Source organism: Pleurodeles waltl, chromosome 3_1, assembly GCF_031143425.1.
Source record: "Pleurodeles waltl isolate 20211129_DDA chromosome 3_1, aPleWal1.hap1.20221129, whole genome shotgun sequence".
In the NCBI taxonomy this organism is placed as follows: domain Eukaryota; kingdom Metazoa; phylum Chordata; class Amphibia; order Caudata; family Salamandridae; genus Pleurodeles; species Pleurodeles waltl.
In genome coordinates, this window is record NC_090440.1 from 1,502,278,682 (window position 1) to 1,502,303,949 (window position 25,268).

The following is a 25,268-nucleotide window of genomic DNA, read 5'->3' on the forward strand; positions in this document are numbered from 1 at the left end:
CCCCTCATCAGCAAGGCTAGCTTGAATCCAGTTCGCTGCCCATGCCATTCCAGTTTGGACCTAGCCATATGCAAATCAGTCTGGACCCTGTTCCCCATGGGAACAGTCCATCCCGAACTGCTAGGCCAGGTCTTCCCTGGACTGGAAACAAGCATCCTGGGACCGGTTTCAGGGTTTCACCCCTCATCAGCCAGGCTAGCTTGAATCCAGCCCTCCCACCCATAAAGAGAAACAGTCTTTTTGCCCCCCCTCGGCAGGCAGATGGGTGAAATCCCATTCGACACCTTGAATTTCTTTTTTTTGTAGGAGTGGGGGCTGGCGACCATAGGCAGGGCCATGCCCCCACCCCCTCAAACATGGGGAAACATTATTTCCGCTCCCCTGAAGACTAAAGAATTTCACCCCAGTAGCAAGCAAGAGGACACTTGATTTTGTTGGATTTTTTTTACAAATTAGGCCGCAAGAGTTTGGCGAACTTCCAGTATCAATCCACTTGCAATGGTGAACAGCTGCACTTTTTGGGCTTCGGTAGGCTGCCATCTTGTAAAACCTAACAGACCCAGACTATTCTGAAAACTAGACAACTGGGAGAGTCCAAGTTGGTGTGCTTCACATTCATCTCACACCATTTTCTTACCCACAATGCCCTACACACCTCAATATGTGACTAAAATCACACATTTTCCTTGCATTTCTGTGCCATATTCGTCGAGAAACAGAAATAAATCACAAATTTTCTACCACCCAGCATTTCCCTCAGTTTCCTGACAAAAATGATTCCTTACTTATGTGGGTGATCAAAGCAGAGTCAGCCTAAAAATGTATTTTAAAAAAACCTGCCCTTCAAGATTCGCTTTGGTTCCCCCCTCAAACTATACACATTTTTGGCATCTCCATGTCACAGGCACTTGGCTCACCCATGCAAGTGAGGTATCATTTTTATCAAGAGACCCAGGGGAGCACTAAGTGGTAAGAAATTTGTGGTTCCCCTTCAGATTCCAGAAACATTTTTTTTTTTGATACAGTATGAGGTTTGCAAGGGATTCGAGGTAAAAAAACCTGGTGAGAGCCACAATAGTCACACTATCCAAGATTCCCCTAGGTGTCTTGTTTTTAAAAAATGTATAGCTTTGCTAAATTTTTCTAGGTGCTACCTGAGGTAGGACCCAAAAACCACAGCTATCCAATTTGCTAAAAACAGATCAGGTTTTGTGGAAAAAATGTATGTATGCATATACAACAAACTGGTGAGAGTCACACAATTTACCCCACTCTTGATTCCCTCAGGTGTCTAGTTTTTATAAATGTCTAGCAGTTGGTGTTGTGACGTGGCTTTATGGCTCACATTCAGAAGTCTCGGTTTCAATATTCATATATTTTGATGAGTATTTGTGCTTTGAAGCTGTAATTTCTGGAGATGCTAAACCCAACTAGTATAACTGGGGGATTAACTTTTAAAAATGTCTGTGGCGGTAAGATGGCTCTTACTAAGATCTAATTTTTTTCTCATTATGGTTAGCCGTGGATTTTGGGCCCTAGCTCAGCCAGCATCTAGGCAAACCTGCACATTTTTGAAAACTGAAAACCAGGGGGTCCATGTGTGCATGACTTGTGTGGCACTCACCAGGTAATATTACCAGGAACCCTTGCAAACTTCAACCTTTAGTAAGAAACATACATTTTCATCACATTTCTGTGATGGAAAGACATGAAATCTGCATGGAGCCAGAGGTTTCCTACCAACCAGAGATCCCACATGTTTCCCAAAAATAGAATACCCACTTGGGTAGAGCAAAGGACACAAAAGGTGCTAAATCGCTATGTTACAAGATACATGATAGCTGCAATTGCAGTATTTGAGGCCATGCTGTGGCACCACCTCTGCAAACCTATAAACCACAGAAATTTTTTAAAACTAGATAACCAGGGGAGTCCGGGGGGTGGCTTGCATAGATCCCACAAGTTCTTCTTACCCAAAATGTTCTACACCAGGGGATTACTGACTGAAATCACACATTTAACTTCTTTTCTGTGATGGAAATGTCTGGAGTCTGCAGGAATCCACAAACTTCCTCCTCTGCATTACCCCGCTTGTGACTATACAAATACTGCCCCACTTGTGTGGCTGAGCCTAGTACCCACCACAGGAATGGCTCAAACCAAGGTCAACAGGAGCCCTCGCCAGAGAACTCACATTGACGTTGGTTTGATTTGTTTCTCTCATGGGAACTAGGCTTACTCACACAAGTGAAGTAACATTTTTTAATGGAGACTTGGGGAAACATCTGGTGAAAAGAAGTTTGTAGCCCACAGCAGATTCCAGAATGTTCCATCACAGATATGCGAGGAAAATGTGCCTTTTACTCAAAGTTTGAGGTTTGCAAGTGATTCTGTGTAAAACAACCTGGTGAGAGCCACACAGGTTACCCCACACTGGCTTTCCCTTAGTGTCTAGTTTTTAAAAATGTATAGGTTTGCTAGGTTTCCCTAGGTGTCATTTGAGGCTGCCTGAACTGTAGAGTTTGGATATTAGCAAAGATCACCCCACAAGGAGTGTGATCATGTGGGGCACGATAGGGCGGAAAAGCTGGTGGCTAAAATGCATCCTACCAACTCTCTTAGCCATTAAAAGACACAGCCAAGAAAATAAACTTCATACTTATGGGGGATGGACACTTGTTGCAGTCTGTGCTCAGCCCGTTGCTGGGAGGGGAAGTGTTGTTCCACCTAATAAATCAACTTGAAGAAGAGGAAAAATATCAGAACACTCCTGCAACTGAGGCCGCTCTAGCTCATGAAATAGGAGCCAGTTACACCCGGACAACTCACAAGAGTGGCATTGCCACCACTGGGAAATGGACATCAATGGTGTAAGACACCTCAGAAAGTTTGGGCAAAACAAACTGCCCCATCCTGGAAGACTCTCAAGCCCTTTAAAAAGATCTTTCATATATTCACTCTAAAGAATGGGAGAACATGCTGGCCACGTATGGCAATGAAGTACTGCCTAACTCAAGCCCCATGATTATTGGCATCAAGGACCCAAAAGAGCTGCTTTCTACCAGAATGCTTGGGATCTTGCGGAGTTGGGTGGGGGCAATGAACTTCCAGGCCAATAAAATGGAATTACAAATCAGCCTCCTGAACACTTTAGCAATGTACATAACCAGAATTGATGAAAAGATTGCCAATCGAAATAACGTTATCAAAAGAGCACAGTCAGATGCACAACACCAAGGTCCGAAGTGCAATTGCTCCCCAGTCCTTTATAAGCTATCCAGGCTTACAGAAATGATGACTAAGCTAAGGGATGACCTGAGGGATGTGGCCAATGGGCTGCTTCAAAAAGATATAAGGGGCCTGAAAAACGTGAGTGTAGAAGATCGTGTCACCAAGTCGGGACATGAAGAAGCAGCAGAGGAGGCAACTAAAGTTAAGGCGAGGGTATGGCACCCTGAAAAACCCCAGGGACAACCCCAGCGAAGGGAACCAGTAGATTGTACTAATTATTGGAACCAGTCCATAGAAGACACTAGCTTCATTCACTAGTACTCAAGAACCTAGCAGGGAACTCCCATCAATGCAAGGGGAGCCTAAATGTAAGAAAACAAAGAAAAGGAGAAAAGGAAGAGTTGTATCAAAAATCTATTCCAGGCTCACAACTTGGTTGCATATCCAATTTTTCATTCAAGGAAGATCTTAGCTCTTCCCACTCAGAACCAAGACTATTAATCCAACAGAGCCTTGGAGGAGACTACTGCTGAATTGGGACTGCCCCTAGCAACTATACATGGGACCCAAGCACAAAAATGGGGCTAAAATCCCCCAAACAATTGCCTCAAAGAATATAGTTGAGCGAGTCCCAACAAGCAATGCGGACCTCCACACAACTCTTCTTCAGTCTATAACCTAGGTTAGACTGCTGTTAAGTTAAATTATCTGCATTGGAGAGCCCAACTTGGCAATAACAATATGACATCTGCCCATGCCTTGAAACTGAGAAGGAGTCATCCAACTTACATGCCCCATCTCCTCTCACCACAACAGAACTTGCAGAAGTCCCCCAAAAGGAATGCAGAGTTCAACAATCATTAGAGCGAAGTGCTAGTCCTCAAGATGGTCTATGACTTTTGACTGCAGCAATCTGTACACACCTTTACCCGCAATACACCTCCCGTTTGATATAATCAAGACATTCTCTGAATAGAGTTCATCAACCTGGGCCCAGTGCAGAGCAGCTAAATGACGAAGGTGACCTGGCAACCCTCTGAACTGGCACAGAAGGCCTTGAAAATGCAGATACCTTTAAGAACAATGGATTATAATGACCAATAATCCCCGGATATCCACATGTCCTAGAGAGCTCAAGGAATGAAGGCACCTCTTTGACTAGAACAGTCTATTCTGTTTTAAGAGATGCCCAAAGCAAATCCCCAAACTCTTTGTCTGGTCAAATCGGTAGGCTTCCGGATATGCCTGCTCCAGGGGTTAAAGCAGCAGCTGAATGGTTCTGGCTGCCGCCTGCCCGAACTCTACTAGACAAAGTGTTCTTGCAGCTGACTTTACAGATCGGGCACTAAAGGTTTGCTTCTGGAACATTAAAAGCCTGGCCAATAAGTTAAAAGATCCTGAAAGTCTCCACTATCTATGCTCATTCGCCATAGTGCTCCTACAAGAGACATGGTCATAGATGGTACTTCTCCTGGAGGGATACACTAACTACTTCATTCCAGCAACTAGAGTACACAAATATGGGCGCAGCTAGGGCAGTCTTGCAATTTACATTTTAGCCAAAAGTGCAATTGAATGCCAGAAACAGGACTGCAGTGATCCAGGATTGCAGGTAGTAGAATTGTTGCTCAAAATGTCTAATGACCAGCTCAAGGAAATCAACTTTATTGATGTGTATTTCCATTCAAATGCAAGATCAAGGTCTGAGCTCTCTGATTAGTTGGTTGACATTGCAATGAGCCTACAGTCAACGAGACCAAGTAATGACCTTATCATGTCAATGCATTTCAATATGTGGTTAAGGAATGCACTTCTTGCTACTGAGGTCACTAAGACAAAAACAAGAATTGGATGAAACCAGCTCAGGATATTCTGTGGTGGCACAAACAGTACAAGAAAGGGCCGTTCTTACCAGGCAAACTTGAACACCTTGGCCTTGGAGCTCTAAGTGGTTGCATATCTCTGGATAAAGCGGTCTTTCATACTTTGTCTCCTCTGGGGCATCTCTAATTTATTATTCCTTGATGAGCCCCCTTGCCTGAATTCCATTTCCGCATTTTGCTTTAGGGAGAAACTGATAAGCGATCATCACCCACAAGAGATATTCTTCGACATTGGCCTGAATGAATATACATGTGTGGATGCTAAAGGGGGCATACAATCTACCTAAAATGGAGATGTTCTGTTAAGTGTCTCTCTGCACTTGCACATGCACTAAAAGCTAATCAATTAATTGCAACAGCACTCACATTGCGGGAAGTCCCCCTGACCAGATAGGAAAAGCTTAATGCAAAATTTTGCAACTGGCATGCCAAGCCATCCAGGCTAATAAAATCCTTCAAGCACACCACACGGCCCTACAGCCTGGCTAGGAAAGAAATATCAAATAATAAGTAGGGCTAACAGTAGATTGAACCATCTGTGAAGAATATTAAAAAGGTCATCAACTGACCTCGCTATACTCCATAACATCCATGAGACAAGAAAAATATTAAAGAAGTAAAAAAGAACAAACAAATATAGAAATGGAATTCTTTCTGGGCAAAATAGCTTCAGATCCTACAATAGTCAGACCAAAGGAAACTATGGGAAACAACAAAACATCAATATGGTATAATGTATTCACTAGTATTCTTTTGAAACAATTTACAAAGGGTTGCTGGGAGGGGGCTCCTGGCCCGAATGGAATTCTTCTTGCCATGTATAAGGCAGACCCAATACTCTAGGCCACACATCTAATACCTCTCTTTCATACCATGTTACAGCTAAACTGCAAACCACCCTAGTAGCAGAGTTTGATTCTGGCACCAATATTCAAAGGAGGCAATAGGGGTGTACCTGGAAATTGTTGTGTGGTAGCCCTATTCAACAATGACCCCAAATACGTTGCTGGGGTGTTACTGGAGGAACTGCAGCTGTGGGCTAAGGACAATGCCATCATTCCACCAAATCAAAGTGGCTTCACCAAGAAAAGCTTCAACCAACATCATGATGCTTTCCCTTCTAACCGACTTGGCTAAGATCCATTGCCTCCCAGTCTACCTGGGGTTTATTGACTATAAGTCTGCATTTGATAGGGTCGACAGGAGAAAGTTGTGGCAGAAATTGGCCAACCCAATCATCCTGGCTGGTCTGTTAAGGGCTCTTAAACTCCTGCACACTGACACATGGGTCAGAATTACAATTGGGGATGCTACTGGTCTATCTTGGCCAATCAAAGCCACCCAAGGCCTTAAGCATGGCTGCGTCCTTGCCCCACATTATTCAAGGTGTTTCTATCTGATCTTACTACAACACTTAATTAAGTTAATTCTCCTCTGCCCAAACTAGGGGGCTTTGAGTTTTCAAACCTGCTATATGCAAATGAGCTTGTGCTCATCAGCTGAACCGAGGTTGGCTTGCAGTGCATTTTTGATGCTACCTCAGTCTACTCTTCAAGTAATGGACTGACAATTAGGGAAACAAACATTTTAGCAGTGCATGGCTCAAGGTCTCAAAAGTCATTGTAGGTCCTGGACCAAGAAAAATTAAGGTTGGCAAAAAGCTTGAAGTACCTTGGAGTCTTCTTTGATGAAAATTGAAAGTATAATGATCAGCTTGAAGAAACCAGGAAGAAGGGCAATTCCCTGGTTTTGGCACAAGGTCACTCTTCAGAAAACTGGAAGAGCCATCACTAAAGCCGACCCTGCAGGTGACACAGGTACTTCCAACCTTGACCTGTGTAAGCGAGACTCTCAGAGGGCGGGACAGTACTACACTAGATAAAATGCTTCTGAAGGTGTACAAATACATTTTCCAGTATCCTCCTACTTATTGCTCACCCAGATTAGGCTGGAGTTTGGGATCATCAAACAATCACTTGCAAGGAAAGTGGCTTTCACTGTTTGCTGCCACAAACTCAGGTTATCAAAGGAGCGTTCCCTGGGCCATTATATCTGGTCTGGACGTGAAGCAAACCCTAGCTCCCCAGATTTGACGTATTTACTACAGGCCCTGAGTACCCTTGAGTCAACCAGTTCTTTGGACTTAACTGGTAGCCATATGGAGCTCCAAAAGCTGGTTAGGTCAAGCACACATATGCTGTCATTAGTGATGTCAAGGATTCCTTTTCTCAAAGTAAACATGGCTGGATTACGCTGCACAGTTACACCATGCTGAGATCCCAGGGATATCTAACCGAACCCTATAGCAAGTGGATCAAGATGCAGCTCCTGAATTAGAGGCTGGGGGCACTATTGATTTCAAAGCACAGTCTTGGATTGGGTAGAAGGGAAGTACCAGAAAGCTGTTGGCTATGCACCCAGGGCCAAGAAGATATTATTCACATCCTCTGCTTGTGCATCACTTTAATGGGGACCGGTGCAAGCTGTTGAGAAGAACTTGGAATGAGTGAAGCATAATGACTTGCAGGGAGGCAGTGATGGCTGGCTTTGAACCATCAGACATTAGGCTGAACTGTGCAATGGTGCCAATCCTTCAGTTAGGTGAAAGATTGAGGCTAGATCTCAGCTGTTGCTGGGGAGGGAGGTCTCTAGACAAAACATAGTTTAAAAAGTTTATATTGGTAACATTTACTGTAACTCCCTTTCCCGTTGTCCTCAGCCAGCACCTGCAGCAAGGCACATGTGTTCAGTGAATGCAATTTTTAATGTGCTGCATCTGCGCTTTACTCCAACAACACTTACTGTAACACACAGCTCCTGCTTCGGTATATCATACTTAATATCCCTTTTTCTATTTATCTGGCCATTTTTGGAAGCATGAGCCCTAAGGTAGCTTTGTTGTAGCACTTGCAAATTCCTTTTTCAAAGACACTTAGCCTGCACTTTATAACATCGTGTCTACTGTAACATCTGGTTCTGTAGCCCCTGAAGTTGCACCAACACTTGGAAATAGGCTGTTTTTTAGGGTGCAAACTTCAAACACTTTTTCGTTATTGATTCATCTGGCCTCCCTGCCTAAGAGGCAATTTTTAATTATTTTATGCTATAGGGCACGAAGGGTGCTCCCTTTGCAATTTCCCACTATCACTTGAATTATATGGTCTTATTGCTGTGAGGATTTTTTTTAATGCTTTGATTGATTAATTGTGTATGACATTTATAAATCTTTTATTATGTATGCATTGCAATCGTTTTTTTAATGACTCATGCAACAAAGATGTATTATTCTTATAATTATTATCATTATTATTATTATTATTATTATTATTTTAACTGTTTGGTATCAAAGTCACCTCTTGCTTTTCACATTTTAGGTTAACAGGCTGGTGGAGTCATGAATTTAATACTAGGTTTAAGATGGAAAACAGTAAGTAAATCTAGAACTTTACAATATTTATACCACTAGGTAACAAAACAGCATTCTATCAGTATTTGTTTCAGTGTCAGTAACCACTGATAGTAGATTGGAGCCAAACTCGGCATGGAGTTAGAAAATTACTCAAAACAAATACTTTTTGTGACTTAGTGTATTCCATTAAATAGATTTGGATTGCATTGTGGTACCAATGGTGCTTGTTAGGTTTCAAATAGTTAAATGAATTAAGGATGTTGGTTTCAAATCTGAGGACAGCGTGCAAATCATGTTTTCTTAAATCTCAAGTATCCTGAGAACGATTGAAAAGAAAATTTACAGCGTGAATATAAAATGTCAAAAACAGAGAATAGTTTAGACACAGGGACTGTATGTGCCCCGACCACTGACCAAGTCTTACATCCAGAGCTTTCTGGTCATTGCCAAAACACTGCTCAGGTGCATTTTAGTTGATGCAGGGCCTGGATACATCTAGGCTCAATGTACTGCGCCCAATGGGCATCCGTTTGGAGTCACAGAAGCTGGTATTCTGCCCACTGCATACTACTAATGGCTAAGCAGAGGTAGCTTGACGGTACAGGGGCTGCAGTTTAGGCTGACAACAGGCCAGTCTCTTAAGGCTGCTTACACTTGATGTCTCCATGTAGAAGCTTTTTTGCAAAATGGCACCTGTGGCACCAGAAGTGAATTCATGGCAGCTCCTGTGCTGGCAGCACACTACCTCTGTCTAAAAGCCATGTATTGCAGCCTATAGGGGAGAGGTTTCCACTAGACTTGATGTAGAACCTGCACAAAAAGCCGATTGTGAATAGCACCACACTGCATTTGTATGACAGAATATCAATAAAATTGTAGTGCCTTACATCAATGTTGTCCATTGGGTGAAGATATATGTAGGTAAGTTATATGCTACTAGTGGGCCACAGCACCTATTGTGCCACCCACATAACTAGCCCCTTAAAACATGCCCCAGGTATGCCATTGCAGCCTGTATGTAATTTTAAACTGCCAGTTTTACTTGTCAATATTAACCTCTTGCCGGGCCTTAAACTCCCCTTTTATTGCATATAAGGTACCCCTAGGTAGTCTACAGAGCAAGGTACATTGTTAATTTAATAAGTGCTAATTTGTGATGAGAATAGGTAAACCTTTCATGTATGGTGCCTGAGAAATTGTAATTAAGAATCCTCTTTTATTGTAATTTTGAAAAGGCCACTTTTACAGAGATGGCATTTTCCGGCCATAACCATTAGGTGTCAGCAACCTGTTCCTGGGTCACATGACTGGTTGTAGTTAGCAGACTGACTTTGTTTATTCCTCCCAGACAGCCACACAATAGGTGTGACTGCATCGGTCATAAACTGGTAGGATAGGGTGGCAGATATGGGCACAGCCCCACTTGCAATGTAATAGGCTGTACCCTGCTCTCACACAAAGGACTTGTCAACACTGCATTGTTCAAGTAGTCAACTTGGGGCCAGGACAGGGGATGCAGGAAATACTTCAAAGTGTTCAAAGCTTTCACCTACCACAAATATTGGATCTTCAAACCCAACTTTTAAATTCACTTTCTGTACCTGTAGAGGAATTCTCAGCGGACTGCCTGCTGCTGTGGCATGCTGTGCATTCCACAAGACTGCTTTGCTGTACCCGGAAGAACTTCTATGCTGCCTGGAGTCTTCCTTGAGCCCTGCACCCAGGGCTACAAGAGTGACTCCAATGGCTAATGTGCTGGCCTCCAGTAACAGAAAAGGTTCCCACCATCTTGTACCCACACCTTGACCCAGCCTAAGTGAGGCCTAACTCTCCCCCCGAGTGGTGTCCCCCAGTCATGGGCCCTTGGTAGGGGTGCTAAAGGTGCACAGATAGCCAAAATTCAAAACTTATAACTAATAAAATTTTTTAATAAAATGTGCTCTGAGTACCCAGAGAAGACTGGAACCAACCTGCTTATCTATCCCCCAAGTTCCTTTGTCAGTCAGCTTGACTTCAAGGCAGCTGTTGCTATTTTCTTCTCTGCAGCAGCAAATCCTCTTCAGGGGCCCCTTGACAAAGGGATTTCTGGCCTCTTAGAACTCTCGCCAGGTACAACCTCCAGCTTCATCCCACTGAAGATGTTCAGCTTCCAACACAATAGCTAAGTCCAAACATAGAATATTTATTGTGACTTCATCCAGCGGCTTCCCTATGAAAATGACACTCCCTCCTCGGACAATGCTGCAGCTTTTCCCCACTGAACTATACCTTCTCAGAACATTTTCTTGAAAGAAAATTCTAAGCCCAAAGGTAAACACCGACCAGGTCCAATACACTTCTTTTATCCAACCTGTGCTCCATCGTAGTCCACTATGGGCCTGATTACAACTTTGGAGGAGGGTGTTAATCCGTCCCAAATGTGACGGATATCCTACCCACCGTATTACGAGTTCCATAGGATATAATGGACTCGTAATACGGCGGGTGGTATGTCCATCACACCCGTGTGACAAGTATTACTGTTTGTGTGCTGAATGAATACTTTACACATTACCTCTGAGTTAAGCCTTACTGCTTTTGTGCCAAGCTAGCAGAGGTAAAAGCACATGTTAATACTTTATTTTTCTAAATTGATTTCTGACTTTTCTTTTGTTATATTTTCACTTTATTACTGTTTGTTTGCTGGGTGAATACTTTACACATTTCCTCTGAGTTAAGCCTTACTGCTTTTGTGCCAAGCTAGCAGATGGAAAATCACATGTTAATTTGGGGTTTGCTTGTGTTTCACCCTCTGCCAGCAGCCTCAAAAGATGAAAATAACACGATAATAAAGCAGGTTTATTATTGTTTTATTTTTCAAGCTATAAGGGCCAGGCTGAGTCTTGGTGGTGGGGCCATCGCGGTGATAGGGCCAGAGGGGGATTGGTGTGCACTGCTATCAGTGAGCATTTGGGTTTGACCACTCGCATCAGGATGGCCAAACAGACATGCGCAATGAGCTGTCTCCAAACCGCGCTGCGTAGCCGGGTTGAAGACAGCAGGCACAGGCTCCCAGTCTCTCTTGGAGCACAAAGTCAGGGCACTCAGGCCACTCACGATGCTGCTCTCATTCAGCCAGCAGCAAGAGAGCTGCATCTGGATTGATTGCAGGGGAGTTTTTGCTGAAGTGGAGAGGAGCAAAAGACTGTCAATGTGGTGGTGGACAGGTAAGTTCTTTTGTTTTTGTGTTTGTCCATTGGTTGTGTTTTTTGTGTTCATGTCATACACTCTCACCCCCCACCCCCCCACCACTCTGCCCTGACACCAGCCACTACTGTCTCAGGGCCTGGTTTAGATCTCGGCAGATGGATATTGCATCACGACCATGACGGATATCCTGTCCTCCGAAATATAAATCCTTTAGGACGAAATATAAATCCTTTAGGATAAAATGGGATTTATATTTCGGGAGACGGGATAACTGTCACTGTTATGACAGAATAACCTGTTCACTTATATCTAAATCAGGCCCTATATCAGGCCCATAGTTTCCATTCGTATATGTAAAAGTTGTCATTCATTGGGAAACACTAGTTGGTTTTTGTAATAGCATAGTAAATTATACTTTCATTAGGTTTAACATCCTAAATAAGTATTTCCATGTATTGTTCCTCTCCTCAGAAATGAAATTAAGTCCAGGAGTTAATGGATTTCGACTCTCAAATCCTCCAATCTTATTGGTTTGCTCCCTGCATGCCAGTTTAGAGGTAAGGCATTACTTATTTGCTTTATTTATATAAATACACTAAGGCCCGGTTAATTATGATATGGTAACACTGTGAAGTAAGTTATAAGGTGCAATAAATATTACACCATTTACTGAGCCACTTATAATGAGGGTCATACACACCAATGCAATTGTACTGGCATATTTTTCTTTATGTAGGTACATATTTCAGTTTAGCAAAGAACTGGAAAGTAGCACCACGATTTTTACATGGCTTTGAAAGAACACTCACGCATTCTGGAGATACAATGATTCGGGCAAAGCAGTCCATTGGACAGTAGGCACAATCCAATTAAGTAGTGAGCGCTCACATACAGGCTAATTGTAGAACTGTTGCCCTGGGGATTTATTGGAGACTGTTAACCTTTCCGAAGTTGACACTGACCGAATTTAGTATGGGACATTTTAGAAGTGGCCTAACTGTAGATGTTTTAACTTGTAACTTTCCTCAAACCACTGCATTCTAATTACCGGTAGGTCCATGTACATTTTTTAAATATGTCGCTAAATTCTCGTATAATTCTCAAATTTTGTGTTTCTTTATAATATGCTAAATTTCTCAAATGTTTTTGTCACACGATTTTTCCATATTTTTTTAACGCAGGAGTCTGGTTTGCGCAGATAACATCACATGAGAATTATAAACAGCACACAGAAGGCTTTTTCCGCTCAAACGTCTCTCCTGTCAATCTGTCAATATCTCAATTGACTTTTACACATGAGAAATGCCTTCACATACAAAAAAACACAAAAGGTGTTTACATTGTATGTTTACTCTCTTGTAATGCTTTGCAAAAATGTGTAAAATTGCTCAAATAAAAGTCCAAAGTCTCCCATTCCTAAAGTTGGTCTATTATGTCATACTTCATGCACAACTCCATGTGCACATTCTGATCAGAACTAAAGGACAAATAAAACGTTTTCTAACTACTGTCACAACAATGCAGCCCAGTGGAATTAAATATGTAAACCCATATGCTTCAGTTCCCCATTAATAACCATTTTAAAGGCATCCTGCCTCAACTTCAGCACTGATTGTTTCTTGTTCAACCTTTCACTCCTCAAGTTCAATATAAGTTTTATATTGCTTTCCCCTGTTGCAGCCCCAATGGGATGGAGTTCACAACTTCCCTACTCACACTGGAAGCAGTCTGAAGAACACTTTGATTAATTTTGATATAATGCTCAGAGAATTTGGTGTAAGTCTTAAGAAAATAATATATACTAAAATGAGAGGAACGAGCCTCGACGAAATTAAGTGATTTTAGGGCTGTTTAGAGACACTGCACATTCTGGACATTCTGCGCGATACTTGTGTTTCAGGGGCACTGACATGTTTTGAGACCACTTAATTTTGCTACAAACCAGTGCACCTCTTCTGCACTCCTAGGGCTCGTTTGAAAGGTCAAATGAAGGTTTTTTGCCAAACATGAGTGAGATTGTAGTTTTCTATAGCATTTAGATTTCAAGAGGATGAATGCCTAAGGTGGCATTTCCAGGCTTAAAGGTTTCAACCTAAATTTAATACATAAAGTGCAGAGAAAAGAATTTGCTGATTAATTAACTTCCGTGTAGTACAATGCTAGAGAAATCTCTACTACCTCAGAGCGTCATGCCACTGACAGAAGGAAACTTGAGGATGGTCCCCTGCCAAGTACCTGGCAGGTGCCAACCATTTCCCCATTGCGCCTCCCCATCAACCCCCTTCCACCTGACCCAGTCAGGGAAATCCCACCTGTGCTCAGTGTACTGCAGGAGCTGCAGGAACCTTTGTTACGCCACTGGAAAATTTTTAAGAGTAAATCAACCATCCATGTAAAATGACAGCCTCATTCGCAAAACTGTGTATGTCTGGCTTTTAACGCATGTAGTCTTATTTACAATTGTAAAACGACTTTTGTGTTCAACTGAATTTGATATTGAACTTATTTGCTCACCCTAAGATTTCCATAAAAACGAATCTCCTGTGTGCAAAAAATGTCCCTTTTATGGCAGGCATACTCCTCAGGTACGTTTGATGTTCGAAGGAACTCTGTATACCTGCATTACGATTTCATCATGGAAAAATATCCATGTGTATATTTCCACTTGCAAAAAAGAAACAAATTCACAAAACTGCGGTTTCCAGCTACAACCAGGAAAAAGAAAATCAATTTATAGTTGAAATTCGCATCCATATCATGCCTAAATCCTTCCAATGCATGTTTTGCTTCTTAAACATCGGGTCCTGAACTTTTAAATGTGGTCGTTGAAAACAATGCACTTTCCAAACGACTAAAACATAAAATGTATGTATGTGTACTCCAAAAAAAGGTCCAGAACTCTCTTTCTAAATGCCCTGTTCTTTGACAATTATGGGTTACCAAGGAGGTGTGGACTCCTTTAGTTGACCTCTATTAATGAAGTTTAGTAGCAAAATATTGGTAAACCCATACTTCAATCAATTAGTTCATATCTTCAATATTCCAGTTTCAATTATGGTCAATACATCCATTCCAGTCAGAAACTCAAATGAAAGTTTAATTTTGAACTTCATGGATAACAGAGAGCCAGTTCACCATACATGGATAATAAGCAGGTGCCACCTCTCGACGGTTTCACGCCCTCTTGAACCCGGGCACTCCTAATTTATTTATTTTTACGACATGCAATATTCAGGAATATGTCACAATGCTCAGAAAGGCCCCCTATGTAATCTTGCGATGTATTTGTTAATATTGACAACAACAACAAAAAATCATAGATGTATTAATTCGCTCAAAGTGGCAGTCAGACACTCATGCACCCACTCACAGACCGACTCAGAGAGTTGTACACCCACTTTCAGACCCACTCACACACTCAAACAGCCACTCACAGACCCACTCATACACTCACCCACCCATTCACAGACCCAATCAGATCCTCATACAGCCACTCACAGACCCACTCACACCCTCATGCATACACTCACAGACCCACTCAGAGACTCATGCACTTACTCACAGACATGCTCTGTCCAAGCCCTTGGAGAGCACTTCTGCAGCAAGGGAAAAGAGCAGCAAGACAGCAGGGCAACAGCAAGGCAGCAGTCCTCTTCAGAAAACAGTCAGGTGAGTCATTTAGGCAGCCAGGCAGTTCTTCTTCTCAGGGTGCAGGTTCTAGTTCAGCTTTCTTCTCCTCGAAGTGTCTGAGGTGGTAGGGCAGAAGCCCTGTTTTTATACCCAATGTGCCTTTGAAGTGGGGGGGACTTCAAAGAGTGGCTTAGAAGTGCACCAGGTCCCCTTTCAGTTCAATCCTGTCTGCTAGGGTCCCAGTAGGGGCTGTGGCAGTCCTTTGTGTGAGAGCAGGCCCTCCACCCTCCCAGCCCAGGAAAACCCATTAAAAATGCAGATGTATGCAAGTGAGGCTGAGCATCCTGTGTTTGGGGGGGGGTGTCTGAGTGAATGCACAAGGAGCTGTCAACTAAACCCAGCCAGACGTGGATTGTAAGGTACAGAAAGATTTAAGTACAAATAAATGCTCACTTTCAAAAAGTGGCATTTATAAAATAGTAATATTAAATCCAACTTCACCAGTCAGCAGGATTTTGTATTACCATTCTGGCCATACTAAATTTGACCATCCTACTCCTTTCGGATCAGCAGCTACCACTCAAACAATGTATGAGGGCAGCCCCAATGTTAGCCTATGAAGGGAGCAGGCCTCACAGTAGTGTAACAACAAATTTAGGAGTTTTACACTACCAGTACATGCAAACTACACAGGTACATGTCCTGCCTTTTACCTACACAACACTCTGCTCTAGGGGTTACCTAGGGCACACCTTAGGGGTGACTTATATGTAGAAAAAGGGGAGTTTTAGGCTTGGCAAGTACTTTTAAATGCCATGTCAAATTGGCAGTAAACTGCACACACATGCCTTGCAATGGCAGGCCTGAGATAAGGTTAATGGGCTACTGAAGTGGGTGGCAAAATCACTGCTGCAGGCCCACTAAAAGCTTTTAATCTACAGGCCCTGGGCACATATAGTGCACTCTACTAGGGACTTATAAGTAAATTAAATAGCCCAATTGGGTGTGATCCAATGTTACCATGTTTAAAGGGAAAGAGCATATGCACTTTAGCACTGGTTAGAAGTGGTAAAGTGTGCAGAGTCTAAAAACCAGCAAAAACAGTATCTCAAAAGTGGAGGGAGGCAGGAAAAAAGTTAGGGGTGACCTACCTAAGGCTGTCAGGTCTAACACACACCCTCTCAGACACTCACGCACCCACTCACATACCTGCTTGTACCCTCATGCATCCACTCACAGATCCACTGAGACACTGACATAAACACTCACAGACCAAATAATATAGTGATGTAGAACTCAGACACCAATGCACTGACTTACAGACCCATCCAGAGAGTCATACACCCACTCACACACCTACTCAGACACTTTTGCGCCCTCTCAGAAACCCACTGAGATCCTCATGTACCCAGTCCCAAACCACTTCAGACGCTGACATACCCACTCACATCCCATTTAGACTATCAGACATCCACTCACAGACACAATGAGACCCTCATGCACCAACTCACAGACCCACTCACTCAGACCCTCACAGACCCATTTGTATGCTCATTCACCCACTTACAGATCCACTCATATCTTCTTTGAACTACTCGAAGACCCACTGAGACACTCATATACCAACACAGAGATTCACTTGGACAAACTTTATCACACTCACTGAAAGAGGTTGTGAGACACTTACGTACTGAATGACAGACCGACTGAAAGCCTGTTCCATTCAGTAACAGACACAGTCAAAGAGCTATGCATGAGTTTAGAGAGTCATTTAGAAGTTGAACTGCGTAGTGTCTTGTGGAAAATTCTTTATATAAATGTATATAGTTATACATTTTTAATGAGCTGGTGTGTATTGAAAGTCTGTTTTTTGTTTGCATAGTGGCAACAATCGCAACGTCGCCACAAACATTTTAAAAATTTGAAAAAGAAAATGAACAAGAATTTTTTGATAATTGGGTGGCCCTGAGAAGAGCCTTTGTGTTCATTTTGAGTATGTGACAGCTATATATAAATTCAGATGCAGAGTTTCAGGTTGCTAAGAAACACCATGTTGTCTTCACCTGTGAAGTCCACTCTGTCACTTCTATAGATACCGTCCATGTCAAAGCACAGATTGTTGTTGTACATAGCCTATGTTATGGTCTCTGAAGACTGTAGAAAGAGTTTTATTAACATGTTTTCTGTCTTATCAATCTGTGGACAGAATTGATTTGACCTCTTCCATTTCTGCCATTGGCATATGTTGGGATACACTAAGGCCGTGTGAGGGAAAAGTATCATCAATTGTGCTAAGGTAACCTTCATTAGGATTTCCAGTCCTACCGCCCAGGTCATTATCACCACAATGTCCAATCATGAGGTCAGGGGATTGTCAATCTGAAATGCTTTTTCCCACAGGGAATAATTATTGCAGTTTTAACTTTCTCTGGCCAGTCCAATTAAAATCCACATTTGCCAAACCCAAGCAAATATACCTTTTTCTAGCAGCCTCTCTAGCCCCAAAAACATAGCTGTGGCCCACAATCCACACCCTAACCATTTTGAAGTGAAAGAGCAATAGCAGACAGGAGAAGGCTAGGGTGAATGAGGTAGTTTTCAAAATGGAAGGCAGTTAAAATATAGGCATGCTTCACATTTAAAACATGTATCTGATTGGATACTGTGAATGTGCTATTGAATAAAATTAGAAGTGAATTGAAAGGATTACTAAGAGTGTCTATGATTGGGTTTGGTTATAGAAGACTGTCTCTCTATATAGTGTACCAAAATGACGTCCACTGTGTAGAGAGTCCAAGCAACCCTACTTTGGTGTCCAGAGGAAAAGATGAAGACCACCTAATGCTCTGTTTTTCCATTAGTGTTGCCGAGTAGTTAGGCTAATAAAGGAAATATGCTAAGCATTTGCTGTAGTCACAGTATCAATCAATGTGGACACACTTGGAAAATAACTCAAGACCAATTTGCAAAAATACTTAAGATTTTTCTAAAATGTTTAGAACCAAGATCATTAATATACAGTAAGTATTATTTTAGCTATGATTTTTCAAAGTGTAGAAAATGTTCTGTTTTTCTGTGTCATTACACACCATAGGAATTAATAGGAAAAACTGTAAAGATGCATATATTATCAGGCAATGCTCTGACAAATGTCACCTTCTGCTTTTAGGTCGAGGTCATCAAAGTTCCCTATGGGCCAGCCAGTTAATGTTCGGCCATTCCCGGTTCTAACAGGAGCAGAAGCTGAAGGCCTTGGAGCTGGCACCAAAAGGAGAAGGGGTCCATTTGTAAACACACTGCAATGTTGGATTTAGAGGTAAATCCGGTCGGAATCCTTGCAGGGTGGAGGTTGCAAGGGGTTAAGGACCCCTAGAGCACAGATGGTTGGTCGATTCAAGGACCAGGGAGGCCAGGTGCAGTGTACATATGTCAGCCAGGAGCTATGCGCCTTAGAGCCAGGAGCAGGCAACTTTGAGTGTGGATTGCAGATCACTAGGGCCCCTCTAGGGGGTGGTTCTCAGGTGTCTGAAGTCCCTCAACTTGTGCTTGCTTCAGGGTTTTTAAGAGTCCAGAGTGGACTTTGCATCTGGGTGTCTGACGTTGGGGGTCTTGTAACCTGTGAAGTAATGCACCACAGCGCTGGTGAGTTGCAGTGCCACCAAACTGTGGCAGGTCATGTCTTTTGGGGCTGTTGTATGGAATTTGTTTAGGTTGCTGCATCCAGATCATTGGTCAGCAGCTGGTCACTCTACAGAACTTCACGGGTTCCTTGCCTGTAGGGTGCAAGAAGTCATACCTGCACTCAAAGATAGTTTATTGGCAATTTTTAGAAGGTTAGAGGGGCTCTGGGGCCTTTATAGTCCTTTAGGTTCCCAGATGACTCCTCAGTGGCAATTGCTGAGTCCTTGGAGCAGCAGGCAAGATTTGGCACCATTTTCTTTCTGCAGCAGGGCTTCAGTTCTAGTGCCTTGGGTCTTCTTTGTCCTGGTCTGGCAAAATCCACTAAGTGACCATGTTCTCTGGATACAGGGTCACATACCTAACCCTGATTGGTTATTTTCCTACCATCCAAGATCCATTCCTGCCACTCCTGAAGGGTGGTGCATGCTCTGGGATGGCCATTCCTTCTATCCATGCTAGGTTTCCTGCCAGTTTTCTCACCTAAAGTAGGGGAAAATCATTGGGTGGTGTCTACTGCTAGCTGGTGCAGGGTGCCTGCCTGGGGGATGAGGTATAAAACCACCACCCAAGAAAGGCGTTGTGTTCTGGTTCGTGAGAGCAAGAGGCTATGACCCCAGGAGTCCAGAATTGTGTCTGGTTGTGGCAGGCTGGTTAGGACTAGTCAGCAATAATGCCAGGCTTTTAGGTTTTGCAAGAGACACCTCTATGGTGCCCTCTGGGTATATTGTATCATAAATCCAGCACTGCCATCCGTGTGGGTGTATTATTCTAAGTTGTTTAATATCAAACAACCCAGGGTTCAGAGATGCCATCATGTAGCTTAAGAACTAGTAATGACCAGTTTCCAGCACATGCATTTGCTTTAGTTGCCCTGTACACTTACTGGTCTATGATTGACTATGTCTAGGAATTGGCAAAAACACAATAGGGGCATATTTGCTCATGCACACATATGCCCTCACATGCATATTAGTGCACCCTGCCTTAGGACTGTAAGGCCTGCCAGAGGGGTGATTTACCTATATTGCATGCAGTGTTAGTGGACCTGGCGCTCTTGCGTGTGCTATGTCGAGTTTGCAACTTTGGATGCACCTTGTCATGCGCTTGAAATGGCAGTCTGCATGAGGCTTGTGTGGGACACAATTGGTGCTGCAGCTCTGGGGGCCTTATTCAGTACCCATGCCCTAGGCTGGAGAGGTATCATTTACTGGGGACATACAAAGTTCGATGGAGTGCCTAATATAGTACAATTTTGGGGAAAGAGGTCTGGCCATGGCAACCTCTTTTGCAGGGGCCAAGGGCACTTACCGCTTGGAAGCGCATCATTTTCCAGGCAAAAAGAGTTGGCTATAATGCCTTTGTCACATTGGTTCAAACTAAACATTGTAATACAATCTTGGATATGTTTTTAATCTGTACAGTAAACCACACCTGCTGCCGCTCATTTTATAAATATTATGCATTTCTACAATGTTCTGCAAACGTGTGGCCTACTGGTTGTAGTGGGTGGCTATGGAGACTGTGCTAAGAGTGCATTGGGGGAAGGGCGTTAAATAGAGATTTCTGTCTTTGTAAACATTAAAGGTGTTTGTACGCATATTTGTTTAATAGGTGTTTAATTCCGTAGCGATGGATTGCTAATAAAGTGCACTGTCCTTCTAAAGTCATACCAATATTAGGCTACATAGGTTTTAGGATACCCGTTTTTTTTCTTTGCAAATTAATTGTGACACTTATGATTAAGATGTGAGTATGTACACAAAGTCTACCATGTTGGGCTTCTTTATAAAAGTGCATGAAAGGGTTAACACATAATACCCATTCAGAACTGGACTTACAAAAGTAAAATATGAAAAGTATTTTTTTATTTGCTGACTTTCACAGTATCAGACAGTGCAAAGTGGAAAAGGCTGCCATTCTTGGTTCCTTTGTATGAGAGTGATGTGTCATTCTTATGCAATTCCTGAGACTTTTCAAATCTATTTATTAAGACAGGAAAAACACCTGTTTCACCAATTAATCTTCAGGAATATGAATTATATTTAAGTATGAGAGAAAAAAATGATTAAAACTGCATGTCTATGTGACATTTTTCAAAGAGAGTATGAAATTAGTAGAAAATTATTGAAAGTAATTGAGATGATCTATGAGCAGTAGTATGAGTGCTTTTATTTATTTATAGGGTACTAAGATGCAGTTTCTGTGAGGTGCAGACTATGTTGCTATGAAACTGCATTTTATACATGTACTGCTTTACTGCATGGTGCAATTAGTGGAAGAAAATCAGTACGCTTCTGGTTACATTTATACTTAACAAAGACTTTCTAGATGTGAAATTGTTTCATGACTGTACATATTGTGCTGTTTAGAAATAATGTTTTTACTTTGCATACAAGTCCTATTTGTTGAATTTTAAAAGAAGAATACCAGACTCCAAATTGGAGGGGAAAAACATGCACCCTAGGTGTAGATGAACCTTCAACCTGTTGAAGTAGAGAGCAGGTATTAGACACCAAAAGAGCCATCTGCACAACGAATTCTACCTTTCTGCCAAATTTTATGTAATTCCATCCAGCATTTTGGGCTGCAACGGATTCAAAATTCCTACAGGAAATACCATGGGAAATGTACCCCGCCGCCCCTTTACTCAGCCCCGGTTTGATGGATCACCCTGAAACTTTCCATACACAACAGGAATCGCCAACAAATTGTTTGGGAAAAATGCTGTGAAGATTTGTCAAACAATGCTGAAGATATAGGCACGTCAAAAAAGTGTTTTTCCTATGGAAACATTGTAACTAATTTGTATGTACTTTTCTCACCAAGGAACTTTTGAATTTTTTTATGTACTTTTACAGTTATAATTGTAACTATAACTCATGCCCTAAGATAACTATAAGTCATGCCCAAGCCATGTCAGCCTAACTAATAAATTCCTGTAACCATTTATTTCAGTGAAATCTATCTATCTATCTATCTATCTATCTATCTATCTATCTATCTATCTATCTATCTATCTATCTATCTATCTATCTATCTATCTGTCTATCGCTATATTTATATATATATATATATATATATATATATATATATATATATATAAATATATATATTTATATTATATATATTATATATACATTCTGCAGCCCACACAGAAGTGCCAAAGCGCCATTAGTGATTGTTTATGTGCAGAAGGGGAAACCTTCCCCCACATAAACAGTCACACCCCTCAACGGAGACATCCTTGCACAATGATGCAAGGATGGCTGCGTTGGTGCTGGCAGCTAAATTTAGCGCCAGCACAGGGGACAACACAGGGGTGCACCATATTCAAATAAATATGGCGCATCTCTGTGTTATAAAAATGATGGAGCGTGGCGCTGCCAATTTTAAAGAAGACTCAACTGGAAACTCACAGCAAATTTGTACTAACCAACAGCTCCCCCCACTTCAACTCCAAGGTAATCAAGCAGGTCAGCCTTCTGGCTGACTACATCTGCCCAACGATGCTTGAGCTGATGCATTGTCCGCTCAGTCTTGATATATCATCTGCATGTGCTGCAACACCTTCCCCCACTGTGTCTTCCAGTCCTGGGTTGGTTAGCGCTAAATTACCCAACCCCCACTGGCAATCATGTTGGGAAGGTGGTGGGTTATCAGCTACAGGAATCACCTTAATTCTTGCTTGGAAATGTTCCTTGCTCTGCCCCTCCCAGATATATAGTTTCCTCCTAAACCAAATCCCCAAATACCAATAATGCAAGTAAGACCCCCCCAACTTTCCCTAACAATACAGAACCCTGAAAAGACAGACACCCAACATTACACTGGACTAAACAATATAAATAACAATTACAATATAAGAAACAGACTTTAGGGACACAATAGGGACAGCACAGACACCAACAAGTCCAATAAATACCTTCACCCCATCCAGCAACCACAAGACACAACCTCCAGTAAGCACAGACAAAAAGCATGTGAGGGAAAGTGAAAGTGAATTCACAGTTCCTGATTTGCAGCATGGCTGAGCCATTGCATCATTTCCTGGGTGGATGCATTACCATTTCACCGGATGCATCTTTTTTTTTTCATGCATCAGTGGAATGATAAGCAATGCATGACAATGCACAATGCTGTCTTTTTTACGCATCTGCTTGGATGTGTGACATTCGACTGACATGATGGGTGCACTGCGTCATGCTTTACACTAACACATCTAGTTAAAATGATGCAATGGACTAAATGTGTGTTTTGTAGTGTAGTGTATTGACGCCATGCACGAAAACAATCCCAGAAATCAGTATATTGCCAGTGGATATATGAGGTGACAGGCTTGATGTCTTTGCAGGTATATGTTGACAGTGCACATATGTGTGACTACTTGCATTACTGGGGCGTCTTATGCATAGGGTGAATTTTCTCTTTTTGCACCACGGTGTACCTTACAAAAGCTGCACCTTTTGCAAACTGATAAACAGCACCCTATTACATTGAATACACTTTCCACAGGGCTGCTGTAACCTTGTGCTACCCTGGGGGAATCTCATTCAAGTGTAAAACAAAGCACCTTTTGTAAGCCTGCTCTGTGTTCAACTGTGCAGCCAGCAACCTGTCTGCACTTTAAAGGGGGGATTACAGATCCTCTTGCAGGCAGGTGAGGTTGAGTGACTGGAACCACCTGCAAGGGTATGTCTGGGAAGGGCCATAGGACTCACTTCCCCCCTCCAGGCGGCTGTCATCGAGGGTGCACCTTGTAGGTGGTGCACTGTCAATGCACCTCTTGATATCTTCTTTGCCTCTGCATCCATGTCTATAATACGGCGCAGATGCATAGGCAAAGGGATTACCTCATTTGCATGGTACCACACCCCCTGAAAATGAGGGAATACCCTCTGGGGATTGCACAGGCGCTATAAGTTCACCAGCACAATTGGAATTACATTAGGGGCCACCCACGCATCTGTATCCTCTTCTGTGATTCCAAAGTGCCAGAAGGGCACACAAAGTGCATGCAAACATACATTGCACCCCCTAGTGCACTTCTATAATACACCCCCTGGTGTGAATATTGGGGCATGTAAGGTAGAAAGGTAGAAAGTTCAATTCACCTGGAATGTTAAGGTGCCAACTAATCATTGATGCAACACAGGGCAGAAAGCGTAGTTGTTGCGCTGCCTTGTGTGAAAGGGAAAGGGCAGAACTACCCCATATCTAGGAAGATATGGAGCATTTCTGCTCTCGACTTGCCCTTGCCTAGCACCAACACAGGCACCCTGGCACCATGGTGCCAGGGTGCCTGCATTGTGAGAATTGTTTTTGTCCATGACTGGATGCTCTCTATGTTTGGTGTCTGTCTTCCCAATAGACCTCCATTTGGCACAGGTTGTATGCATGCACACATTTTTGGATTTACAAGATGTTCTCCAGTGTTGTTTGATATACATTGCTACATACCTTTGATATGTGCTGATTACTAGCATATATGATGTGAGTCTTTTGATGTTTACAGTGACTATGAAGATTGCTTACACAATGGTAGTGTTCTTAAATGTATTGCCATTTTAGAACACATTTTTTCAAGTTGCCTGTGTATGTGTGATCCCTTGATGTGGCTCATGGATTTGCAAAACAATTCTGCACAATTTTGGTCTCTCTGCCATGTCCCAGCAACTGTAGGTACATTTTCGCGTTGGTCCTTATCATCATCATCCTCCTGGTCTTCATGGTCCTCATCTCTGTAGTCCCATGGGACATTGATCTGTACACATATGTTGTGCAATATGCAGCACACAAGTACAATCTTATATATCATGGAGAGGACTAGATGGATCCCTTTGGACCGGGTCCTGCTAAGTGCATGGTTGTAGCTCTCCTGGGCAACTGTCTGCAGTTGTGCACATGGGGTCCTGACCCATTACTGCAGCCCATATCCTTGGTCAGCTGAAAAGACAGTAGGGAACAATCAGTCAATGGTAATGAAGGATGTTGTGCCCATATTCATGCACATTCTGTTATGCGTCCTGATTGACTCATACACCTTTTAACCAGTATGGTATGTGCCCTGGCATTGTTTGGCATAAATGCGCTTCAATTTTTGTATGACTGGCACAGTACTACAAATACAAGTGTAAGGGCCTGCATGATACACATACTATTTGTAATACTTTAGAGTGCCAATGCCATGAATGTGGTGAATCTCTGCCAGTATGGAGGACCAGTTAGCCACTGAGGAAATGTTTATC

At 42.5% G+C, this 25,268-nt stretch overlaps 1 protein-coding gene across 1 annotated transcript in view; it reads left to right on the top strand.

Annotated features, from left to right (window-relative positions):
• The window catches only part of KYNU (kynureninase), a 915,617-nt gene that overhangs the window by 776,985 nt on the left and 113,364 nt on the right, over positions 1–25,268 (top strand). The window contains exons 11-12 of the mRNA XM_069225084.1: positions 8,489–8,541; positions 12,184–12,269. Of these exons, the coding sequence (XP_069081185.1) occupies positions 8,489–8,541; positions 12,184–12,269 (139 nt within the window). The remainder of the gene's footprint in view (positions 1–8,488; positions 8,542–12,183; positions 12,270–25,268) is intronic.